The sequence below is a fragment of the Agelaius phoeniceus genome, chromosome 19 (assembly GCF_051311805.1).
Source record: "Agelaius phoeniceus isolate bAgePho1 chromosome 19, bAgePho1.hap1, whole genome shotgun sequence".
Taxonomy (NCBI): domain Eukaryota; kingdom Metazoa; phylum Chordata; class Aves; order Passeriformes; family Icteridae; genus Agelaius; species Agelaius phoeniceus.
This window is the reverse complement of record NC_135283.1, coordinates 5,426,579-5,450,566: the sequence shown is the minus strand read 5'-3', so window position 1 is coordinate 5,450,566 and position 23,988 is coordinate 5,426,579. Positions and strand designations below refer to the sequence as shown.

Genomic DNA, 23,988 nt, shown 5'->3' with positions numbered 1-23,988 from the left:
CAAAAATCCCCCTTAGCTAATCCCTCTTGGTGCAGTTCTCAGTAGTGATACCCAGCAGAAAGGGTACAGTTCTGCCTACGGCTGAGGAGCACCTACAAACCAGCAATGGGAAATCCAAATGGCTCCTGTTGCCCTATGCTCTGGGCCCTGACTATTCTCCCTTTTAGGCAACAGGAGGGCCACGATGTTCCTGCAGGGTCCAGCAGAGGCACAAAGAGGAAAGGAATAAATCGACTGCATCCAGCTACTGCATAACAAAATATTTAATGTATCTTGTCTTAAAGGTAGGCACACACTGTGCATGTTGTGCCGAATGCTTTCAGGAAAGAGCAGCTGCAAAAGATCCACTCTGGCAACACAGCAAAATGCCACTGTTACAGTTTCTACATCACAAGAGAAACTTAAATCTAAATTAAATACCATCTATTCCAGTCCCGACTGTAAAACATTAATTTCTTGACAAAAATGATGCTGTGCAGCTCTGGATGAGTATCCTGAGAGTGGGACTGTCCTAGGAACTTGGTGAGCCAGCCAGCACTGCAGGAATCAGCATGTTCCTCACAGATCTTGTGTGTCCAAGGCAGGCTCAGTGCGTGGTGGAGCTGCAAACGACTGGGGCACAACTGCTCACCAATGCTCTGCCTGCTAAGGAGCTTTTGGACATTCTCATGGTAAAAGGCACTAGAAGAAAACAAATGCAACTGCTGAGCAGCTTGTGAGGTGAACTGCAGGCAAATCCCTGGTGATAGGACTAGCTTGGAAAGAAATCCCAAGGGCCAAAATCAGCCAAGTCTCACAGTGAGGCATTTGCCATGTTGAGTCACTTCACACTGAACGGGAGCAGCAGCTTCCAAGAGCATATATGCCCCAGTACAAGAAGAACAAGGTGACCACAGATCTCTCCCATCTCCTGCTCCTCTAATTCTAGAGATTTAGCTCCTAACAGCATGTGTTTTGCCAGAGCAGCTTGAGAAATAAGATCTGTCCACCTAGTGCTTCATTCAGCCTCAATCCCACAGAGAAATCAACACTCCTCTTACAGTGCTTTCCCCAGCAAAGTGCACTTGAGAAATCTATGAGGACAGATGCTGCTGATCAGAGGTGAAGAAGTGATTGTTGGATGCAGCTTCTAATATTGTTGAGGTTGTCACATCTTTCTCCCTCTCACTGGAAGCCCAGATGACTTTATGGGCCTGTAACATTTGTGACTCGCAGCCTAAAAGCCTCCAACCAGGGAGTGTCTATTCCACAGCCTGGGCCAGACAGGCACAACTTAAACTCCAGCTTTGCCATCTGCTGGATGGAGGCAACCTCAGTTAATGCAGAGTGGAGGAAAAAATGACCCCAGAGAGGAAAAGCTGCTCCATACTCTCCAGTGCTGCCCTCTGTGGAGCAGCCAAACTGCCCATACCAGCATCACCTCAAGCTCCACAGCACCCTCGAGGAATGTCATCTTAACAGAGTACAGATCTTCCTGCTCTTTCCTGCTGCTGAGTTCCCAACCAGTTTCCCCCTATTTTGTGTAGTTTGGCAGCAGCTATTTGATAGAAAATGGAAAACAAGTCTTGCAATGTTTAGACAGGATGGATGAGTCCCCATTTCCTAAGGAAGCCTAGGTCAGCACCGAATATTTTCTGCTCTGGCCTGTCCCTGCTAACCATGACGGCATTCCTCTCACCAGCAACAAAAGACAGTAACAAAGCCAACCTGTTAGTGTGTGTTTTGAAAAGAGACATTTCTCTCCCTCAGAAGGATGTCATGAGGCTGAGTTCATTACTCCTTATCATGTCTTTCCAAGAACAACAGGTGAACAACAAACAAAGGCTAAACATCATTAAGAATATTCTGAGGAATCTCAGAAGAGCCTAAATAACACAGGAAAATGACAATAGGATTGAGGCACTTGGAGAAACTCCACATTTCCTGCATTTTCTGCTTAAACTAAATGGCCATTTTTAAAGTATATGCATCTCTCTCTCCCCTCTTTAAGACTCACATATCGGCCTCCTGCCTGACACTGACACTGGTGAATGAACTTAATTTTACACAGCTCTGTCACCTGCAGGCCACTTTGTACTCCAAGATCTCAAATCCATAGCACACATAAAGTTATTCAGCCTGGGCTTGCAAGGAATTTCTCCAGATACCTCAGCCACCAGTGAAACAGCTGTTTTTTAAAAACAGCCTCTTACAATAGCTCAGGATAAGTGAGCAAGGCTGATGTGCTCAAAATTGCCAGGACAAGTTTCGTCAACGGAATGGAATTGGTCAGGAATGGAATTGGTCACGCTGGAATCTGGCCAGACCATTTGGGATTAACACCCTGAATACTGCAAAAGAGCTGGGAAAAGCTTTGTGTAAAAAACCATCAAACCATCCTCCAAATAACTGCAGTGCTCTGCCTTATCCACCCTTTGCAGATGACTAACGTGCTTTTGTATGGCAGGGCTGGGAACTCTGCCTTCCACACAATCCAGCCACACCCTGCTAGGCTTGAAAAAACACAGAATAAAAGAGGAGGAAGAAAGTAATTTTCCTCTTTTCCACTGTTACATAAATCAGAGTTGTTGGTAGGTTGTTTTGTTGGTTTTTTTAACCACTCATAAAATGTTTGAAACTCCAGAAAAACACTTTTCCATCTCTAATTCAATCATCCATGTGAAACACCACGCTCAGCCAACCAATTCCCATTTGATGTTCATTCCTTTCACTTCAGCAAATCTTGTCAAAACATTTTCATCTGCTAGCACCAGTGCAGGACTGAGGTTCTGAAATATTTTGAGACCACTACAGAAATACAGAAACACATTCAGAGGTGCTGTTAAATAAATAATGATAAAAAATTACTAGTTTCCACAGGACTTTCCCTTCATTATTCCAGCTTAGAATAATTATTTCTTAACTCTACACAGCATTTGTTTACTCACTGCTTTGAAGCAAAGCACCCTGAAGTAAAAATGCAGTTTGTGCGTTGAATCCCCTCAGAATGGGGCTCTTAATATGCAAGTTTGCTTGTAAAAAGTGAGTGAGGCATTGCAAATCCCTAAGAGATGTATGGCCAGACACCCAGGAAGGGAAAAGGGAATTCAGCATACAATCAAGTTCACTGGAGTTAAAGGAAAAACAAGTCTGATCCAGCATGATCAGAGAAGATGCTGTGTTTAAGATGACAGAGAATGCTCAGCTAGCAAGTGGTGACCAAGAAGCAGCAGCTGGCAGCAAAGGAAAACTGAGGGTCTGTGCATTTATGTGGCTTTACACCAGCAGGACAGAGCGACCTGTGCAACACCAAGACAAGAGTCTGGTGGAAACAGCAGGCACTGAGCAAAGGAATAAAGCTGTGCAGATGCAGTGCTAGGAAATGGTGTCTGGTTGGTTAAGCAGCACTAGGCTGGGCCAGAATCCCCTCTCTGGGATCCAGGACAAGCTCAGGGATTCACCCACTCTACTGGGTGCCTTTCCAGAGCACAGGAATTGCTAGGCAGTGGTCTGTTTGTTCCCCCTCTCACCACTAAATGTGCACTGATATGAGAGGAGACAGAAGGAAAGTGCTCTGTTGAATGGCTCCCAGCCAAGTAGTTCAGTGTCTCCAGCAGAACTGCAGTTGCCTTCTCCTTCTGCTTGGTCTCAGGAGGTGATTCCCCACAGGCTGGGGGAGCTCTGGGAGCCCTGACATTTCCAACATGCTCGTGACAGAGCAAGGCCATCAGTCTCCCCTCCTGAGGAGAACAGCAGGCAGCCACACACATCCCTTTCAGCCTTCCTTCCTCTTCGTGCTCTCAGGGCTCTTCATGGTGCACAGGAGGCTGCAGAACAGCTCGTACCAAAAGAAGATGAGGCCAGAGGAGAAGGCAGCCTTCAGCAAACTGGGAGAGAGGCCCTTGAAGAACCCACCTGGGCCCTCCTCTCGCATGACCTGCCTCACACAGTCCAGGAAACCCCCATACGTCCGTACCTGGGAGAGAAATGGCAACAAGGTTAAACAAGAAAACTTCAGCACAACTGGAAAAAACCACAAAGATCCCCAAACTATACACAGAAACATTATCTTGACATGCAGCTTGGAGATGCCTTTCTGGATAATATAATAACTAACTGAAACTTTTAGAGAGAGTGTAGAGAGAGCAGGATAGAGGAAATGTAGACATACAGCATCAGTAATGGTTTGTGCACATCATTCACTGAATGGCTGTAAAACCTCTCCATGCAACAACAGCCTGACTTTAAATTTATTGCAGAGGTTTGTGAAGTCATTATTTAAGATTGCATAGCTGCTGCTTTCTATCCCCTTCACTGTCTAAGAAGGACAAAATGTTGAGTTTTCTGTCAGAAAGCAAACACAGCTACAACACTTAGAAGTTTCCAAATTAGCTGTCTGCATGTTGTCATGTTACACTGTGAAGTTTTAACATCTTTAACATCAATGCTAAGAACAAATTTTGTATCTTACTGCAAGAGGAAAAGCACCCAATGCAATGGGCTGAGACATCAAAATCCTATTCAAGAGTTTCTTAGGGTACAGACTGATTTCCTTCTCAGATCCCAGGAATTTTAAGGAAAGTAGAAAATTTCCACATTTCATGGAAAAAAAAAAAAAAAGAAAGTTCCTTGAAAGATCTATATTTGTCTTCAAGTGTATTTCAAGGTGGTAACAATGGTGCTAAAGAACACCAGAGTATTTAATTTGTTTTGAATTTCAGGCTATCCTCATACACAAAACACATGTTGAACACTTGGTGCCTATTTTTTGTGTCAAAATATTATTTGTAGAAGAGGAGCCTGACAGCCAGGTGACTCCAGCACAGAGCCAGTGTCATCCTCTGCTAGTAATTTGGTTCTGAATCAGAAAAACCAAGCTGCAACTAGAAAAGTAAAGTAAATCAAAAGCCCTTTGCCTGCCTGACTCATCCCCAGCTCCAAGACACAGTTGATGGGGAGGGATGACAAGCCAGAGCACAGGTATGTGGGACAGGTCCCTCCTGGGACCTATCATAAAGTAAACCCAGTATGTTCATGTATAAATTCACATTATTAAATGACACATTAAGTGCTCACTGGGAGCTCCCAACCCAAACATGAACTCAACAGGTACCACTGGTAGATTGTCACTGCATTCCAGTGCACTGGACTAGCCCATACTCAGGAAAATCCACCACTTCCAGCATTTCTCACCTGCCCAAAGGCTGCCCGAGCGTGCTCAAAGCCACCCACTTGCAGTCGCTTTTTGACCAAATCCAAAGGGTACGTGAGGCTTTTGCTGACCACTCCAGCACAGCTGCCACAGACAAGGTTTCTAACGCTGGCTGAGAAGCAGAAAAGGAAAAGGATAATAGGGAGGGAAAAAAGAGCATTATCAGGGAATTCTGATTAAAGATCATAAGAGGTAAGTTAAAAATCATTTTTCACACGAACTAAGGTCAAAAAAAGTCCTTTGAAGTTGCATCACCTCTTCTGCAATAGTTTCAGCCAAAGAATCTCAAGCTGTATTTTTTTAGGCTTGCAATGTCTTTTGGAATCAGAGGACCAGCTCCTCTTGGTCCTTTACACTGACTTAGGGTTTTGCTCTGCTCAATAAACCCCAATCCTCAGTCACCTGACAACTTGCTGCCAGTGGATGAAAGTTTTCATGCCCTCCCAGTAAAAGCCTGGTCACTGGAAATCTTGCACCCATGACTGCTCAGGCTGATGCATTCTGGATTAGAATGTCTCAAGCTGACACTGCCTGATGATTTCAGAGGCTTGTGGGAAATGAGTTCTGTATTAAACTTTTTCCTGACAAACATGAGGTCCCAGCACAAAACCACCATCAGCCTCTGCCACCTAAAATTAAATATGCAGACATTGAAAAGTCTAGTTCTGAAGAAATTCCATTGAGGAACAAACTCATGCTGCTGCTGCATCCCTCTTGCTCAAGGAGGCACAGGTATCTAGAACTGCCAAGGTGGCAGGTTGCATCAGGATGATGTTCTCTTACAATGGAGCTAGAAATCAACATCAAAATACCAAATCAAGAGCCTGGCAGCTTTAAATTGGAGTAGATGAATCCTCTTCCCTAACAGCTGAGCTGGAATCTGCAGGCATATTTACTACAGAAATCCAAGAGTCCTGTCCCCACAGCACTAATGAAACAGGAAGATTATGGCAGCACTGTCTTCCCACAATATCAGTAATGTGACCCTGTTAAAGAAAGAGCACCCTGGCCTGTGACACTTCACTTTCCCATCTACCCACTTCCATCACAGTTACTGCACAACACGAGCTGTTTGTAAACTCTGCTGTACTTATTTTGGCATTTCCCTGCAGGGGTAAAAATGAGAGGTGGGAAATAAGAGACACTTTTCAGATGTTACATCAAAAAATTTGAAAGGACTAACAGAACTTACATCAGTCACCCAAACTACATTCATCTTCTTTCTCTCCTGACTGCAACCATCACTGTCCCAAGTTCCTACCTCCATTCTTTGCTTCAGCTGGAATCACCCATTTGGAAAACTGCTGCAGGATGTTGTAGAAGAAGAACTGGAGACCAGCGTATGGGAAGATAGCAATGAGTGTGGGGGTCAAACCTCTGTAGAAAGTCCGAGGCCCTTCTGTCTGGTACATGGTCACCACTGCATGGCGAAGGTTGAGGTAAATCTGTACAACAAGGAAGAGGCTGAGTGACTTTCCAGTGAGCTTAAAAACAGCCAACCAAAGGTCAGGTCATTTCCCAGTAATGGGTATAGGAATTCCCCACTGCCCAAAATACAACTGTCTGTCTTCAGCACAAAGTGATGAGCAAGGTGATTTTTCACACCCTCACAGCATTCTCTGCTAGCCCCCTGTGACTTAAAAGAAACAAGGCATGGAGCTGAGTCCTGAGACCACCTGCATCACAGACATGATTATTTTTCTTTTAACAGTTTTTAACTCCTGCAACACAATTAATATAATACATACTGTAATTCTACTGCAGGCTAAATACAGAAATGGCTCTGATACAAATCTATCCCATTATTACAGAGCTAGTTAGTGCAGAGACCAGTTCTTGTGTAAAAAGAACACAAAGCACAGGTGAAAGGTGACTAATTTCAAGTATCATCCCCATCATTATCTAAACATGACTCTCTGCATGTGCAAAGTTTCAAAAATGCAATGTTCAACAGTCTGGGGAGCAGGTTCTATAAAAAGCCAAAAGCCAAAGCAAAAAACTGAGTTATCCTGTTAAGGGCAGTTTCTCCTTTCTGCATCAGAAGCACTAAAACACAATTAGGAAAGCTGTGTCAACAGCACGAAGGATAACTTGGCAACAGAGTAAACACTGGCCATAACAGCACCTGCTCCTTCATTTTAACCCACAATGCTGTATGTGCTTTCAAACCTCCTGCACCTTCAGACCTGTGGAACATTGCCACTGCTATGGATGACAACATGGAACGCTAAGCCTCACCTTTGGCTCACCCTGGGCAGCAAAGCGGGTGCGCAGCGTGTCCACAGGCTGGACTGCGACCGAGGCGGTGCAGGCAGCCAGGCCCCCGCACACCAGGTGCACCAAGGAGTCGCGGGCTTTGAAGGAGGTGACGTTGTGCATCAGCTCCGTCAGGCTCTCGAAGGTCATGAACTTGCAGAAACAAAAGCGCACGGGTCAGGAAGCCGATCCTTATGACTCACACAGGTTTCCCACTCCTCTCTCATTTCACCAACAGCTCCACCCCTCCCCGCTTGTTACCACCTTCTACGTCCTTCAAAAGTCCTCCCCAACTTGCCACGTAAAAATCACTAAGCAGCCCTGGGAATGCTTGGGATACTCTGGTGTCCAACACTTCTGCTAATTCTTGCATTTAGAATCGTGAAAAACTCATTTAAATGTTCTGTGGCTCCAGAAGAGTGTTTGCTAAGTCACAGATATGCTTTCCTTTACCCTTTCAGCCACTGCTCCTAAAGCTGTCATTAATGCTTACAAATAAACCATAACAGTGCTGTGTAAAACACCATCATCAGCTTCACTGATTTTTTCCTAAGAAGCCCTTAGGGTGACAGCATGAAGCAAAAAACTGCCCAGGCTTGGGGCATGAGCAGCTAAGCCAAATGTCAGGAGTAGAGAGGGCTTATCTATGACACCAGATACAGACAGAGCTCAGTTTGCTCTCACTATGCTCCAGTCTATCCAGCCAGCTCAGGAATATTAACTTAGGAATTATTCAGCAGCTTTGTACAGCTGTAAACCTTCCCACTCCTGAACACAGACAGTCTGAGGGAGCAGAGCAGTGTCCTGTGTATACACAGTGTGCCCAGGTGATGCCTGGTGCCCTTACCTGAACAGCTCCGAAGCCAACAGAAAGGAACTGAGCGGGAACATGGCCCTTCCAGAAGGCTGTCAGGCCCTCCTCCCGGAAGATGCGCTGCACAGCTTGCAGGATGCCGTGGTACTTGGCCGCGGGGTTTCTGGAGGAGAGCTGCTCGATCTGGAGCTGGAGGAAAGGGGAGAAACTATTTTCAATTTCACCCTTCAACACTGGTTCAAGTGTCCAGTTCAGGAATTCACAACCCTGTCAGCCAACCAATGCTAAGGGATGACATTCTGTCTTCCCACAGAACCACATTCAGATTTGACTGGGATGTTATTTGTGAAGGGCTCTAAAAGAATAAAAATGTGCACAAACACAAAGATAAGCAGGAGGGATGATGGTGAAATTCAGTCAGAGAGTGTAAGTCATTCACAAAAACAGAAGGAGAACGAACTCTGAGAAACACAAGATTCCATTCCCACACAAGTTAAGTTGTATAAATAGAAGCAGTGGACACAAGATAGCCCTACTTCCTTGCATAACCTGTACACAACGTAGGTGAGGCCTGAGGAGGGATTCAGTGCTCTCTGGCTGCACAGGTGACCTGTTCAGCCAGGACACGATCAGCTCTGCTGCTCTTTCATCCCGGCCCCCAGGCACGCCGCGAGGGAGGTACCTGAAAGCGGATCTTGAGGACGTCCAAGGGGCTGACGAGGACCCTAGTGACCAAGCCAGACGCTGATCCTGCTGCAGCCGCTTCCGCCGTGGACACGCACCTGCCTTCGGGGTCGTAACCCACCATGCCTGCCGGCTGTCCCCAGCCTGGGCAGGGGCACAGAGCCGTGAGCCCTCACCGAGCCCCCACCCCACAGCTCCCTCAGGCCAAGGCCCACAGCCCCTCCTAACTCCAAACTCCCTTCTCACCCCACGGGACACACAGATGCCCCTCTGCATCACTCCCTCTGCCCCGCAGCTCCCGGCCCCGCCAGTGGCAGCCACCAGCGGGGGGCCCGAGCCGAGCCCGGCGGCACCGGGGCTGTCCGGCCCTGGGCCGACTCCCGCCGCGCCGCCTCACCCGCTGCCGCCGGCTCCGCACTGCGCCTGCGCGCCGCGGGGGCCGTTGGGAGATGCAGTCCCAGGAACGGCGCCCACGGCCGCACCGCGCGCGGGATGCGGCGCTCACAGAACCGCGGACCGGTGGGGCTGGACAAGCCCCGAGACCGTGGAGGCCAACCTGTGAGCCAACACCACCCTGTCAGCCAAACCATGGCACTGAATGCCACATCCAATCTTTCCCCCAGGGACGGTGACAGCTCCCTGGGCCGCCCGTTCCAATGTCTAATCACCCTTTCCATGAAGAAATTCTTCCTGATGTCCAACCGAAAGCTCCCCTGGTGCAGCTTAAGGTTATGTTCTTTCACTTGTTACCTGGGAGAAGAGCACAACTCCACCTGGCTGCACCCTCTTAGCAGGGAGCTGTAGAGCGCAAAATGGTCACCCCTGGATGTTCCCTTTTCCGGGTTGAACAAGCCCAGCTCCCTCAGCCCTGCCTCATCACACGTGGATCCAGAGTCCTCCCCAGCTCTGCTGCCCTTCTCTGGTCCCACAAGGCAGGGCTGTGAGAGAGGAAGGTCAACACTGCTCCCGCTGCTACCTCCACCTTGCACAACCACAGACCAACAAACTTTGTCTCGATAAAGCACAGGGAAAGTGAGATTTTCTAAGCAACCCAGCCTATAGTAAAACACCACTTTGAGCAATATGTTCTGCTACAGCATTACAAAAAAAGCCAAGCGCTTCAAACCACATAGTAAATTTTCCATACTAACTTCTGGCACAAAAAAAAAAAAAAAAGAAAGAAAAATAAAGAACTAATTGTAGAAGTATCCAGGCATTTCCATCTTGACATCATCAGTATTTAAACATAATAACTAAGAGCAACTGTTGAAAAACCACTGAAAACTCCCATGTAGACCTTTTCCTATTGTCTTTTAACACTGACTACACCATTCATGCTCACAGGTATTTCTGACCATTAGCAAAGGCTGAGGAGAAGCTGCAGAGAGCTGCCCACACACCCTGTTAGCCCAACAGAGCCGTTCTTCTTTAGGTAACAGAAGTGAAAACAATCTGCAGGGCCCTGAAGGAGCAGATTCAAAGCCACAACAGCCTGAGTCTGGCTGCTGCCCTCACACCAGCCCAACACCACCCCCCTGTTTTAGCAAAAGGCTCCAGAAGTGTCTGAACTACAAGCTCAGTCATAGCTTGGTCAGTTAACTGAAATAACAGACAGATGCTCAAGTGAAGAATTCAATGTATATTTATTATTCACAGTTAATTACTATCTACCAAATGCTGCTGCAGAGTTAAAGGATTAAGTACATAGGCCTTTTTTTTATTTAAACACAGAAAATTTTTTTAATATATATACACACACAAGACATATGTCTGCAAGGCTGCATGATATACACCAATTCCAAAATAAGGAAACAATCAAATGGTCCAGGTGTAGAATGCCATAGATTCCTTTTCCAATCACTTTACAAAGTGGGAAGAAAACGAGTGACAGCTAGCAAGGAGAGGGGGAAAAGTAATACTCTACAGGGTAGCTCTCTCTTTCATTTGCTGGAAAATCAAAGTGTAAGGCAGAGTTCATCTCAGGAGTAAAACTTTTGTAACACTACAAAAAAAGGCACCCTCCAACAAAAGATTGCCCGTGCTGAGGCAGGGCAGGAGGAGATCTCCGCGGCAGGTTGGGGTGTGTTGGTGGGGTGAAGGGATCCAGCCAAGCGGCCACCAAGGGAAAAACAACGCAACTGAAGATTGGCACAGAGAGCGCTGCGGGCTGATTGCTTTCCTTCTGTCCAATTTAATGTCACACTGCTCTGGTGAGGAGCAAAGGGCCACCAGAAATGCCCTGGGGTGCAGGGTGGGGAGAACAGTCACACACAGCCTGCTGTGAATGGGAGCGGGCAGGGAGCTACTTCAACAGAACACTGACCTGAGGAGGGAGGAGAGACTGGAGAACAGGGATGCCAACTCCACTTCTCAAGAGCAACACGACTGCAAATACTGCCTATCCAGGCCGAGGAGACAGGCTGGTCACATGCATCACGTAGAAACATTCACTAAGAGCGTAAAGTTTTTTTTCAAGCACTATTTCTTGAGGTTTCTCTGCATTATGAAGTTTTCCACCAAAGGAATGTACATTTTGTAGGACATCTCAGGGCTATTATTTCTCAAATTCCCCCCTTAACCCTCCCTCCCCAAAATATTCTTCCTCATTTTCCCTCATCAGAACTTTCCCCTTTCTCTTACTTCTTTTGAGGCTCCTGGTTGCAGCTCTCCGCCTCTGAGCAGCCTAAGTTGCCACTTGAATGCCTTGATTTTATTTTCCTTGGAATAAGGGAAGTTGAACAGTAAGACAAATCTGAAGATTAAAGCTCCATCTCTGTTTGTAGATTTTTCTCAAGTGTCCATTGATAAAACCACCCTCCTTTGCCCCCTTCCCCCATAGTATTTATTTACACATAGGCAGAAAAAAAATCCTCTGAAAAGCTCTGGACTGTCCTTTTAACTTAAAAAATAATAAAAAAGAAAATAAGGGGAAGGCACTATGGAAAAAATTACAGAATGTGCTCAACCGTACACCTTTAAGAAAAAACAAAAAAGCTGTCAGCACAGCATCAATAGACTTCAGTTGTACGTTGGAGTTTCTCAAAGCAGCTCTGTGACTCAAAAGTAAAAAAGAGAACAAAAAGCCACACAACTCTTCTCCCTTCCTCTGTTTGGAAGCTGCTGAGCTTCAGAAGAAAGTGCCAAAGGAGAAGAGAATAAAAATTAGATTAACACCTCATCTTTCCCAGGCAAGAAATGCTGAATGTTGAAGGCAAAAGCAGAAACTGATGATTTTTGTTTTTTTTTAAAGGCAGGACTGTGGATTTGGTTCTTCTCTCATGTCCCTTCATGTCAAATGAAGACCGTTTGCAGAGAGAGAAAATACCAGCAGAGTTTCTCCCTTTTCCTTTAACTGCATTGGCTAGGACTTTATATGGCATTAAAAATTCATGCACTGATGGACAGAGGAGGAAGGGGAAACAAGAGGAGTTGTGGTGGTGAGACCTTAAGTGACCTTAAAACACTCATTCGCAACAAGAGTGAATAAAAGGGGATAACCCAGGAGCAGCTGAGGAAATTTGTTATTTTCTTTTTTTTCTCTCTCTCTCTCTCCTTTTTTTATTTTCCTTTTTTTTTTCCTTTAAGATAAGTTTTGGTGTGTAAGTTGAACTCTTCCCCCTGCCCCTGAAGTTCCGTTCTGAGGGAAGGAGGATCACCTCACGGTGACAGGTGACTCTGGTTTTACCGCCGTGTGATTTTTAGGTCACTGGCTGCAGTTAGGCTCTGTATGTGTATTTACTGTTTCTCTGGTTTCCTTAAATAATCTCTAATATTTCTCTCTAGATGTTCCGGTTCACTGGGGTCACGTAGTTGCGTGGGAACATGCCCGTCTGTCCGCGGCACGCTCCCTTCCACCAGTTGGGGTCAGAATTGTCAAGGACTTGGATAAAGTCTCCGCGATGGAAGCCCAGCTCTCCTTCCTCTTGGGGATCAAAATCAAATAGGGCCTGAACGTATGTTGGTTGCTGAAAGGGGAACAAGAAACACACACAGTGAGAATCACCCACAGCACTCCAGGCACCTGCTCCTGCATGCAGAAGCTGTCTTACACTGAAGATTAACAATAAACATTTGGGCTACTCCCTTTCCCTGCAAGCCAGCTCCCAACAGCTGCAACAAGGTGCTAAAACAGTAATGGACAGGCTATATAACACCTCAGAAAAAGGTCAAGTTTCTGAGTTGAAACACAGCAGATGATTCTGATGTTTTTCTAGTATTTTTCACTCTTCGTGGCCTATTGTAAATCTGTGTTCTATAGCAATACAGTAATATTGCTGTTTACTTGTCCTGTTTTCATAATTGACAGCACAAATATTATTGATCTACACAAAGTTCCCCCTAAAAACTGGATGTTGACATTTTACACATTTTCCTTAACTCTTCTGTCACAGAACATTTTGCCTGGTCAGCAAGTCTTCCTTTCTGATGGAAAAGCTAACAGTTCATTTAAAATACATTTGCAGTCTTAAAATCGTGAGGCCAGGAAGTTCTCTTTATGCTTGTGCTTTTCAGCCAGCTGTTTTCTCACCCTCTGTTTATCCCTGACCTGATGGTGCAGAGCCAAGTGTTAAGTTCAGACAGACTGTGACAAAGTTGCCAGTGGCACCTGGACAACTGCACAAATGCCACACCCTTGTCTTCAGGCTAGAAGCAGAATGCTGTACAAGGAAGCAAAACTATTTACCCAGAACTGACAAAACATGCAGTTACATGAAATACAACACTCTGATTGACCTGGGAAATGGAACAAACTAAAGAGCTGGATATACACAAGCTGCCCTGCTGGCACTTCACAAGACTTTCTGGATTCTCTTCACACTGGCTAGATCCAAACCAGAGATGCTCCATATGCTGTAACCACCTCTTCAGGAGAGCCCAGTATCAAGCCTCACTGAGGGCTGCACTTTGGCTATGAGAACAGAATCACAGAATTCTTTAGGTTGTAGAAGACCTCCTAAGATCAGCAAATCCAACTATTAACCCAGCACTTCCCTACCCTTTCTAACTGTGCCCTGTAACAGGAGCAAATCCATTTTTAAGTCACAGGAATCAAATTATCTTCCTGCAGCAGAATCTATAAGCATTAAAACAAGTCAAACATTTAAGCAGCAACAATAATTTTGCCTCAACTCCAGGGAAAGCAGGAGTGCAGGTAGGCTTTGCACAAGAATGCAGCTTATTTACCAGTAAAATTTTGACTGCAGGATCTACACTTTCACAAGTAAAAAAATCAGCTTCTTTCTTACTCTAAAATGCAATCCCACTTCAGACTGTGGTTGCAATTGCCTGACCAGGGCGTTCTATAGGGACACTTCTCTTACCTGTGGCACCTGCTCAATGTCCCGGAGAAATATTTGCTGGTTCCTGGAGACAGATGTGGATCTGTGATAATCTACCAGCTCGTTCAAAGAATTGAACTTCACCACCCAAAGGAAATACTTGCCAGCCCCATCTCTAAGCACCTTGAAGTGCTGCACATCATTTCCAAACCTGTGTGGAAAGAATGAAGAACACAAAAGAGCACATTATTTGCCATGGGGAACTCCTTCTGGGATCATCAGCACAGTTTGGAACAAGAAGGTCCTTCAGGGCACAGTGAAAACTGTCAATGACATTGCTAACACAGCTACAATCCCATAACAGGAATCACACGTACTTCTTGATGTATGTTACATATGCCATCACCTGTGCTGATGAAGATGATGCAGAGTCCCACAGACAAATGCCAGGGACTTTGCAAGGTCACAGCAACACAGCTGCACCCTGGTGCTTTCCACTTCACATCCTCAAACGCAGAATTGCCAGATAAACAGCACAAACACTTTGGTTTAGGCTCTTCACACCCAGCAGTTTCACAACTGACTCGAGCCACTCTCAGTCTGTGCTACTCTTGCCATGGTCCTCTGCTTCTCACAGCCCCAGTCCCTCCCTCCCACAGCACCACTTCCTATGTGCAAGAATGCAACAAATAACCACCAGTTCCATTACAGGCAAATTCTTGGGAAAACACTGTCACAGGGAGGGCAGAATTGGCTCCTCTGGCAACCAGAATGGACTTGTGCAAAAGGCTCTCTTATGAAACAAAAGGACCTCTCTGTTCTTTAAAAAAACACCCCAAAACAAAACGTAACAGACAAAACCCCCAGAAATCCCAAAATGTTCAAAGATGATGCTGCACACATAAACCAGCAACTTCAATTCTGCGTTAACAGACAAATTCTGTGTTTTTTCCGACAAATGATGGCATTCACCTGAAGCTACATTTCCAATGGTTTTACTCTGAATAAAGAGAAACTCTGGAGAGGTCCACTGGGATTTTCCAGATGAATGGCACATTGGTAATTTTACTTCAGCCTAAAACACTGAAAACAGAAGACAACTGTTCCCATTTGGCATGCATGGCTCCTATACATGAGTGGGGAAAGCAGACACTGCCTTGAAACAAACCCTGGGTGCTGCCTCTGCTCTGCCTTCCTCAACCTCTGAGCTTCTCACCATTCCAAATCTTACAGATCACTGTTTAGGAAAAGGACTTTCCTAAATTATACACACAGGAAAAACCACCCAACTGAGATATTACCACCAGATGGCAACACCAGGCTGAACAGGCAGGCCCAGCTATGCCATTGTAGCTTTCTGTTTCTTAAAGGAATGCACTTTCTGCAATTGAAGCTTCCATTCATATCTAATATTCCAGCCTGGATGACTCTATCCTAGACAGAAACATAAACATCTCTAAAATCAGTGGCTTTAATCCAGTTTGCTGGCATGACTCAGTGCTGCTGTACAGAAGGACAAAAATTTGGTTACAAACCAAAGATGACCAGAAAAAAAGAAACAAATCTTGTTGAGACGGATCACTGACAGCCACAGAAAACAGAGCCAGCTGGAATTGCACATGAATAATAAAAATGTTGTAAGAATTCTAAAAAAAATCTTGTTTATTTATGGTAGAAAAGGGGAAGATTGCAGAAAATAATTAAAAAACCAAAAAAGCCAAAATCAACCTGCTGAGGACAGATTCCCTCCCATCCCCATCCTACATTAAATTACTTCACATATCTTTTCAAGTTTCTAATAGCCCTAATTGCGTGACTTCAGATCAGAGAATCACAGAATTGCTTGTGCTGGGAATCAGGACCACCTCATTCCAACCCTCCTCTCATGGGCAGGGATACCTTCCACTAGACCAGGTTGCTCCAAAGCCCTGTCCAATGTGGCACTTAACATTTCCAGGAATGGGGCAGGCACAGATTCTATAGGCAACCTGTGCCACAGCCTCACCACCCTCAAAGAGAAGAACTTCTTCCTAAGCCATGTGGAATATACTTGTGAGAGTTCAAATGGACCTCTGGTTTCACAGCTCCATGTGCAGTGCTAGTTGCTAGTCAGTGGGAATATTACCAAAGCATGTGCCAAGCAGAAAAAAATATACTTGCAAATGTACAACACAGAGGGAAGATGAAGTAATAACTTGCACTGCAGAGGAGGAATGAAGAAGGATGGGAAGTTGTCCACATTGGGTGCTTTGCGGCTGTAAGAGGGAGGAATGGGATCCACAGAGAGGCCACCAGACACTGCCTGGGCCTGTGTGAGCCACGTGCCACCAGGTCAGTCCTGTGGGCTCACTGAAAACCAGAGCAAAGATGTTTGTTCTATTAGAGAGGGAATAAATGTCACTAGAACAGGAATGCTATAGGGCATCTGTGAGGTTATTCCTGCTCCTCAGGGCTGACAATCACCTGCCCTTTACTCACCAGTCCAAAGAAGCAGCAGATGCCTGATTAGCACACAATTGCTCCTGGGCATGACTTACTTGACTGAGAGGGAGAAGTCCCCAGGAGCACTCTCACTCTCCCTGATGAGGAAGGCACCATCGTGTCTCTGTTTGCCCAACATTTCTTCAGCCTTCGCTCGGGGAATCTTTCCAAAAAACCACCTGTGTGGGGAGGAAAAGCAAACAATAGGAAAAGTTAAGAATTTTAATCCATTCATGGAATAGCCAGAAACACCACAGCTCCGGAAACAAAATCTTGTCTACGCACTGCCCCATCCTGCACATGTGGAAAGTGCATTTTGTATCTAAATTTCTTGTCTCTTTCAGATCAGGTGGTAAGACACATCTAGTGCAGCAGAGAGAATCAGTATCTTCATCCAGCAGCTGTTTGCTCCTGCAGCCCAGAGTCCAATCTCTGAGCCCTACCAGAGCCCTATGGTCCAAGACAAGTATCATCTGTCAGAAAGCTGAGGCAGGTGCCAGGACTGCACTTACAGACCAAGTGAGAAAAGTTCCTTCAAGGTCTCTCTGCTCCACTGCAGAGCAGTGCTGAGCTAGGCATGGATTCTGTTCTAGAAAAGATGCTGATGACACTAGTTTCAGGAGCCTCTTTTCTTGCTTTCTCCCACAGGCAGGACAATCCAGCAGCTTTCACAGGAGAGTCACATGATGGAGCAGCCTCATGGAAACCACATCCAAAATTCTCACCAGCCACAGGCTGACCATGACACCAAGGCTGAACCTACCTCAGGCCACCAGATCATCAGCACCGACCAACAGACTGGTCACAGGATCCTTGCCCCCATTTACATTTGCATTTTCTAGACTAATCCAAGATTAAAGGCAAAGAAGGGATAAGTGGTAGGTCACATGGCATGAGAAAAGCAGAAGCATCTTCACAGCTAAAAAGCAGAGCTTTCAGCTCTGAGGAACAGATCACACAGGACAGCAGCACTTATCACACCCACACCCACGCAGATGACTGACCTTAGAGGAGAGCATTGCATAACAAGAGCTCCACTCACACAGCCCACTGTCTGCAGTGAAGGTTTTGCTGCAGCAACAAGGCAGGAGTTGCAGAATCCTTGAAACAGTCATTCTTAAGAAAAGCTGGAGCTCTTGTGACGTCAAGAAGTCACCAGATCTCTGTAAGGGGAAACTACCTCTAGAGCTGAAGAAGGACTGATTACTTGGTTACCAAACATACTCCACTTGCTTGAAACTCTTGCTGTGTTTTTATCCCCTGGAATAAAAAGCTTCCTCCCTCAACCATCCTATTCCCAGTGGTTGAGAATTTCATGGTATTTTGTACATTCTGGGTGGCTTAGCACCTGTGCTGCTTCTTGGTACTTGAGGTGAGGTGGTGGCAGACTACCACAGGAGACCCATCTGCCCCTCACTGCACACTGCTGCCCACAAAAATCAACCAGGAGAAACTATTAAGTGAAACTCCTTCAGAAATCAAAGGTAGTATTTAATTTCCTGGGCTTTTGGCACTGCTGTCAGAAAGAAAAAGAAGTCCTGAATTTTCTCTCTGCCAAATGCTGCTTGAAGCAAGCTTTTTATTATGATTTTAGATATCTCACCATATTTCTTGTTTACAAAGTGTCTTAATCCTGTTTGGTTCTCAAATAATTCTCAATTACTCATGCAACAGTTTCATCTTAAACACAAACAAAAAACAACTTCACCTTTCTCTATAAAGTAAGAAGAAAAGCCTGAAAGAGCTTAATAGAATCCTTCCTGAAGCCTCCACAGTTCACCTGTTTTCCCCCTAAATTTTACTGAATCACTACAAAGTAGAAGTGTACTATTCTTTTAAATGAAATAACACTTCCAAAGTGACAATGGCAAACTATGAAAGTTTTCTGCTGCTAGCTGCTTCTAAGGCACTTTGAACAGAAAGACTAAAAATCTTTCACAATTCTTAAGCTTCCTTGCAGTTTTGTAGCTTTACTACCACATTAGCCAGGGTAAAAGAACCTGAATTAAATGAACAGAAAACTCCTGAGATGAAACAAAGTTATTCTGCAGGACTACTGTCTACTTAAGAACACAGTTGTACAGCAGCAGAAGTGTTGTGCATATATATTTGCTACAGAATGTCTGAAAAAATTAACAAACACCACAGCATGTCAAAAATCACTTGTGGAGAATTAGGCAAAGTGACAATGACATTCCCACAACTTTTCTTCTGAAGGGTAAGCCTGATAAGGCTTGACTCCAACAAGCTCTGTAACGCAGGTGAAACTCATCCTGCCAGCACTGCAGAAGCAAAGCAGGCATTCCTGCTGATGCTGCACAGCCAGAGGGAGCTGCACTGATTGTACAGCACAGGTTCTCATCGCTTCCAGCCTCCCCTCCATCGGCACTTTGGCAATTCCTTCGGCTTCACTTCGCACAATCATCTCACTTGGCCGAGTTCCTCCACAGAAATTACAATGCTGCAAAGTGAGACTTCAGCAATATCCCCAGGACAAGCTGATAACAAACACAAAGACCTGAGATAGCCTGGATCAGATCCATGCTGTGTTTCATAAACAGCAAAGTCTTCCCCTGCCCCCTTCCAGAGCAAGGTGCTGCTGTGCCTTCACCGTAACTTCCCTGCCCAGAGCTTCCTGTAGCTCTTCTCTGTCCTGCCTAACTCTGCTCAGTCTTTGCTTTGTTAATTGAGGTGGTAATTCAGATAAACCCTTCAGGTTAATCCCTAGGTAAATCTGGTCACCAAAAAGTGCCACATTTTCCTTTCAGCTTCATTTGCTGGGAGTTACAAAGTGATCTGCAAGATTTGCAAAATAAAAGTAAGGAGAAACATGGCATTTAATACCAGCTGTGCAGTTCGGAAGATTTAAGTTTTGGATCCTAGGACAGAATTTAAAGCCATATTCAGTTGCTTTCTTTCCAAAACCTCTTGAAAACAATTTGATGATACTCTGAGTAAAGGAACATTCTCTTTCTCACTGCTCAGCTGCCTGCAGTTTGCTTTTTGTATGACCTGTATGACTAGAGAGGTCTGCACTACAGCTAAGCCAACATTATGCTATAAAAACTTTTGCATCATTTCCTAGGGTTGTTAAAATGCAGTAGTTAAGACTCCCAGCATTGCTGACACATGACACTGCCTCCATCCAGATGCCATCAGCAGTTTAAAACATCTTCAGATAAAATCAAATTAACTATGCTTAAAAACCACTACCAAATTCGCCCACTTGCAGGCTCAAATATTAATTCCCTTTTGATGCAAAAAAAAGTGAAAAACTGACAGCTCTATTCCTCTAAAACAAAACTCCATGGAGGATCAAAGAATACACTGATCATCATAGGAGACATCATGGCAAGATAACTCAAATGCCTGGAAAATTGTCATGAGGAGGTACAAGCATCAAATCAATATGAGAGACATTGCAATGTGGATTTGTGATCCTCAGTGGACTGGTACAATCAGGGTAAACCAGACATATTACTACAGAAAACAAGGCTTTAAAAATTTTCAGAATTTTCTTGTGTGTCCTTGCTTCACTTCCCACTTGGCTGCCCTAAAGTAAGACACTTCTTCCTTCTTGGGGCCAGGCCCTCAGAAGCTTCCTTCTGCTATTTCAAAAGGGCCTTTAGAAAAATAATTCTTGATTGCATTTAACTGCAATATCTTCATTATATAATGACAGTCAACACTTACATTAATCATCAGTTTTTGTGAGCAAATGAAACGCTACAGCTTCTTGTAAAACCCTTGATTACAGGTTTTGCTTCTCCCTCCTAAACCTCCCTTTGAATCTGTTACCCAGAGCTTGCTGTTCTTGTTCAGATTTTGCAGGATCTCAAAGGTTGGAGAACCAAAGTTTAGCAGAAGACAGCAGAAACACATGAACTGACACAAAGAAAATACCCAATCATGAAATGCTACAGTTTTCATAGGCTGGGTTCATTACACCTAGGGGGAAAGGTTTGAAGTAGTTACTCAAACACAGCTCTTTGGAGCAGCAGTTCAAGGCAACAATACTTGTGTAACAGCACTTTGAAGTCAGCCTGTTTGTGAGGAAGGTGTTGGACCAGATGACTGTTACAGGTCCTGTCCAACCTTAACAATTCTGTGATTCTACACTCAGGATGTGACAGACATACTACAAGTTCAGCTCCAAATACCCTTCACCTTTTGCAGAGCTGTGAATGCCAGGATTTTTACTCTTAGCTGCTCTGTAAGTAAAATTGAGAATCATCACAAGAACACAGACACTTTTCCTGGGGCAGTGGTAGTACAAACTCACTACTTAAGGATTTTCTGCTGGTTTATGGCTGCTAACTCCAAGATTGCTCTGTCTGACCGTAAAAACCACCAGAGCAAGCCCCAGAAAAGCCTCCCAAAACACCCTGCCATGCAGCTACTGTGAGAGGAGTTAAAGCAAACACTAAAGTCAGAGACACACAACTCACCACTTATCCTTTATCTGTCTGTACATTTGAGTGGATGAGGTAAAATTTTAGCAGAAAACCATCCTTCTGTTTGTGAGGATGCCCAGAGTAAGACCAAGAGAGCCCATTCCAAAAGCTCTACTTACGGATGGGGTTTCATTTCTATGTAGTTCTTGGGAATGAAGCCGTCTTTTCCATTGAGTTCTGCCTTGTACCAATTCTGATCGCATTCTTCATTCAAAACCTGAAGGAAGGGAGCAAACAAAAATTAAGCTTGAGATACATTCAAGATACAAGCAAGACTGCTGAAGGTACCAGGTTAATTCTTCCCATTTGTATTGAGCAGTTTTTACATTAATAAAGTTAAGCACATTCAAACAGCAAATGTAGATGAACAAAGTTCCTTCTTTTTATTTTTGAAGGGGATACTTTTCTTGCTGTAATTTTGAACGTGAATGAAAGATCAGGAGTCACAAGAGAGGAGCCACATAAAAAGATAGTTTTAAAAAGCACAAATTGATATTTCAAAGCATACTTGCTCTAAAAACTTCGATGCTTTATTTTTCATTGAATTTCTGTCAACTGGTACGCTGCAATAGGCAAGTCTGGTGCACTGACTGAAAGCAGTGCCTCCAATATTGTATTATGTTCTGTAAATAAGACCATGCTATTGTTTGAAACTACCTCTCCTCGAGATGACTTTGTGTTTGTCAACACAAAAAAAAGCCTCAAGTCACAAAAGTATCACATGATTAGCATTGCCTCAATGCAGAAAGATGAGGAAATGCAAAGAGAAAGAAACACGAATGCAGATCCAGAGATCACATACTACACACACAGAGTTATGGTGAAGATGTCCAACAAACCCTCAAACTAACTCTTTTGCTATGCCATTACATTTCTTTATTTCAAGAGTGGTGAGAGGAAATAAAAAAAAAAAAGAAAAAGTAAAACCAGACAAAAATTTGCAAGTGCATGTCTCATTCTTACAGCTGACTGGAATGCATTAGAAAATTAAACTCTAAAGATCAGTGCTTGCTGCCTTTCAAAACTGTGACATACCAACACCCTAGATCTGCCTCACTGCTGACTGCTATGTATAACAGAGAAAAACCTCAAAACCTACTGAAATGAAATATGGCAAATGAAAGAGAACAAAATGTGACCTTCCTTGGCAAATTACAGGGGCTAATAGTCACTTGGATGTTCCTCACTCCCAAGGGAAGAGGCTGATGGGATGTACATTCCCCAAGTGCCAGCACTTCCACTGGAGAGCTAGCACAGCAGCAGGGCCACATCTGCAGAACTTAGGTGAGCAAAGACAACCATCTTTAAGGCAAATTTCTGGATATTTTCAGCTGAAGAGGCTTTAATACTTAAAAGATCCCAAGTACTTATATGTGAATGAAACATTCAAGCTGTCTTTAGTGCAGTTACTACTTTGGGCTTCCATGCATTTATGTACAAGCACTGCTCCAGCATGCACAGCAGAGTTCAGTCTTTTAGCTGGCATCATCTGAGCAGAGGTCATGAGCAGTTCAAGCATGGCTCTGTTACAGCTCTGAGGTGAGAGCTCACACATGGAGAGCTGCCCTGGATCAGCTGATGTCTGCTGGTCTGCCTTGGAGCTGTGGGACAGCAACCTGAGCAGGGACTGATTCCTCAGCATGAAATACAGGGAGAGACACCAGCAGGAGTTCTGGAAGACTGAACAGGGACGACAGAGATCAAAAATAGGTGTGTAAAAGTGAATTGTGCAGAGACCAGGGAGGGCATGAGATGAAGCCCAGATCTGTAACTCAGTCATGTAAAGATGTCAGCACAGAGCTTCCAAGAATCAGTCATTTGGGGCTGTTCTGTACTTCAAGCTGCCTTCGCTAGAGTCCAGCACAATAGAACACAACTCAAACACAACATATTTTAATATGATTTCTAATAAACCAAATCTTACACAATGGTGTGCATTCCTTTATCAGAGATATCTCCCATGAGCTTTGATAAGCTCATGTGCTAAAGACTCATTTCATCACCATCAGAGAACAGTTAAGGGATCTGGCAGTCTGTTCTTTTTCCAGAAAGGATGGGTAAATTGTAGTTTCACCTGAAGGACAGTGCCACAGTTTTGGGGATTCGGCCGCAGGTATTAAAAAGTTATCATTAATTCTAACGCCCAAATGTAAAGTATTTTAATGAGTTTTATCTTGCTCTGAAGATATGCTAATAGATTTGGAGGAGCCAAATCACATCGGGCTTGGGGTACTCATTAATGCCTGGCCTGAAGCCAAACGCCAGCGAGGGAGCAGTGCTGAGGGATGCATTAAAGCTTTGTGACCAGAATAAAAACCAGCTGATTAAAGGCAGGGTAAGGTAACTGCCTACATATCTGCACTTCCAACCTGTTCACGGGACTTCTGCTGTAGTGATGAGCCTTCCACAGGTCCCCATGAGCGGCTGTGTTTGCTCCCAAGACCTTTTCCTGCCTCACACCCCCAGGCTGACGCTATCTTCGCAGCCCGTTGTCCTTTCTAGGATCACTTTAACGAGCTGTCACAGCTCCATCCACACCCTGGCAGGCAGCCAGGGATCCCTGCCCTGTGTTACAGACCGGAGAGCTCATGCACAGACACTCACCCTGTAAACACCCCTGGGTTCCTCTTTCTGGCTCTTCCAGAGAGAACAGAACACACAGTTTGCTCTCCAAAGCTCCATGTTCCCGTACCATTTCAGCAGGAGTCATCTCCACAACACAGATCCGCAAAACCATTTCTTCTGACAGTGTCAGACACTCCTGGAGCTGCCCCCAACGCTTAGCCAAGCAAAACTGATTTGTTCTGAAGTGCCTTAAATTCAGGACAA

The 23,988-nt window shown here is 44.8% G+C and overlaps 2 protein-coding genes across 5 annotated transcripts in view; both read right to left on the bottom strand.

The window, feature by feature from the left end:
• Positions 1–245: 245 nt before the first annotated feature.
• On the bottom strand, positions 246–9,367 carry SLC25A19 (solute carrier family 25 member 19). Of its 2 annotated transcripts, none has more exons than XM_077188140.1 (7): positions 9,343–9,367; positions 8,944–9,089; positions 8,295–8,450; positions 7,430–7,600; positions 6,453–6,636; positions 5,173–5,303; positions 246–3,955 (listed from the first exon to the last, which is right to left on the bottom strand). In XM_077188140.1, exons 2-7 carry the CDS (start codon positions 9,067–9,069, stop codon positions 3,755–3,757), a joined length of 969 nt encoding a protein of 322 aa, XP_077044255.1. In that variant the 5' UTR covers positions 9,070–9,089; positions 9,343–9,367; the 3' UTR covers positions 246–3,754. The 2 variants fall into 2 exon arrangements, with proteins under 2 accessions (XP_077044255.1, XP_077044254.1); XM_077188139.1 differs by having other exon boundaries at positions 9,192–9,362.
• A 1,202-nt stretch (positions 9,368–10,569) lies between these two features.
• GRB2 (growth factor receptor bound protein 2) overlaps positions 10,570–23,988 on the bottom strand; it is a 200,535-nt gene continuing 187,116 nt past the window's right edge. For all 3 annotated transcript variants that reach the window (XM_077188103.1, XM_077188102.1, XM_054644850.2), the window contains 4 exons: positions 21,279–21,376; positions 16,762–16,884; positions 14,267–14,435; positions 10,570–12,910 (listed from right to left, as the gene is read on the bottom strand). In XM_077188103.1, the coding sequence (XP_077044218.1) occupies positions 12,725–12,910; positions 14,267–14,435; positions 16,762–16,884; positions 21,279–21,376 (576 nt within the window). In that variant the 3' untranslated portion in view covers positions 10,570–12,724. The remainder of the gene's footprint in view (positions 12,911–14,266; positions 14,436–16,761; positions 16,885–21,278; positions 21,377–23,988) is intronic.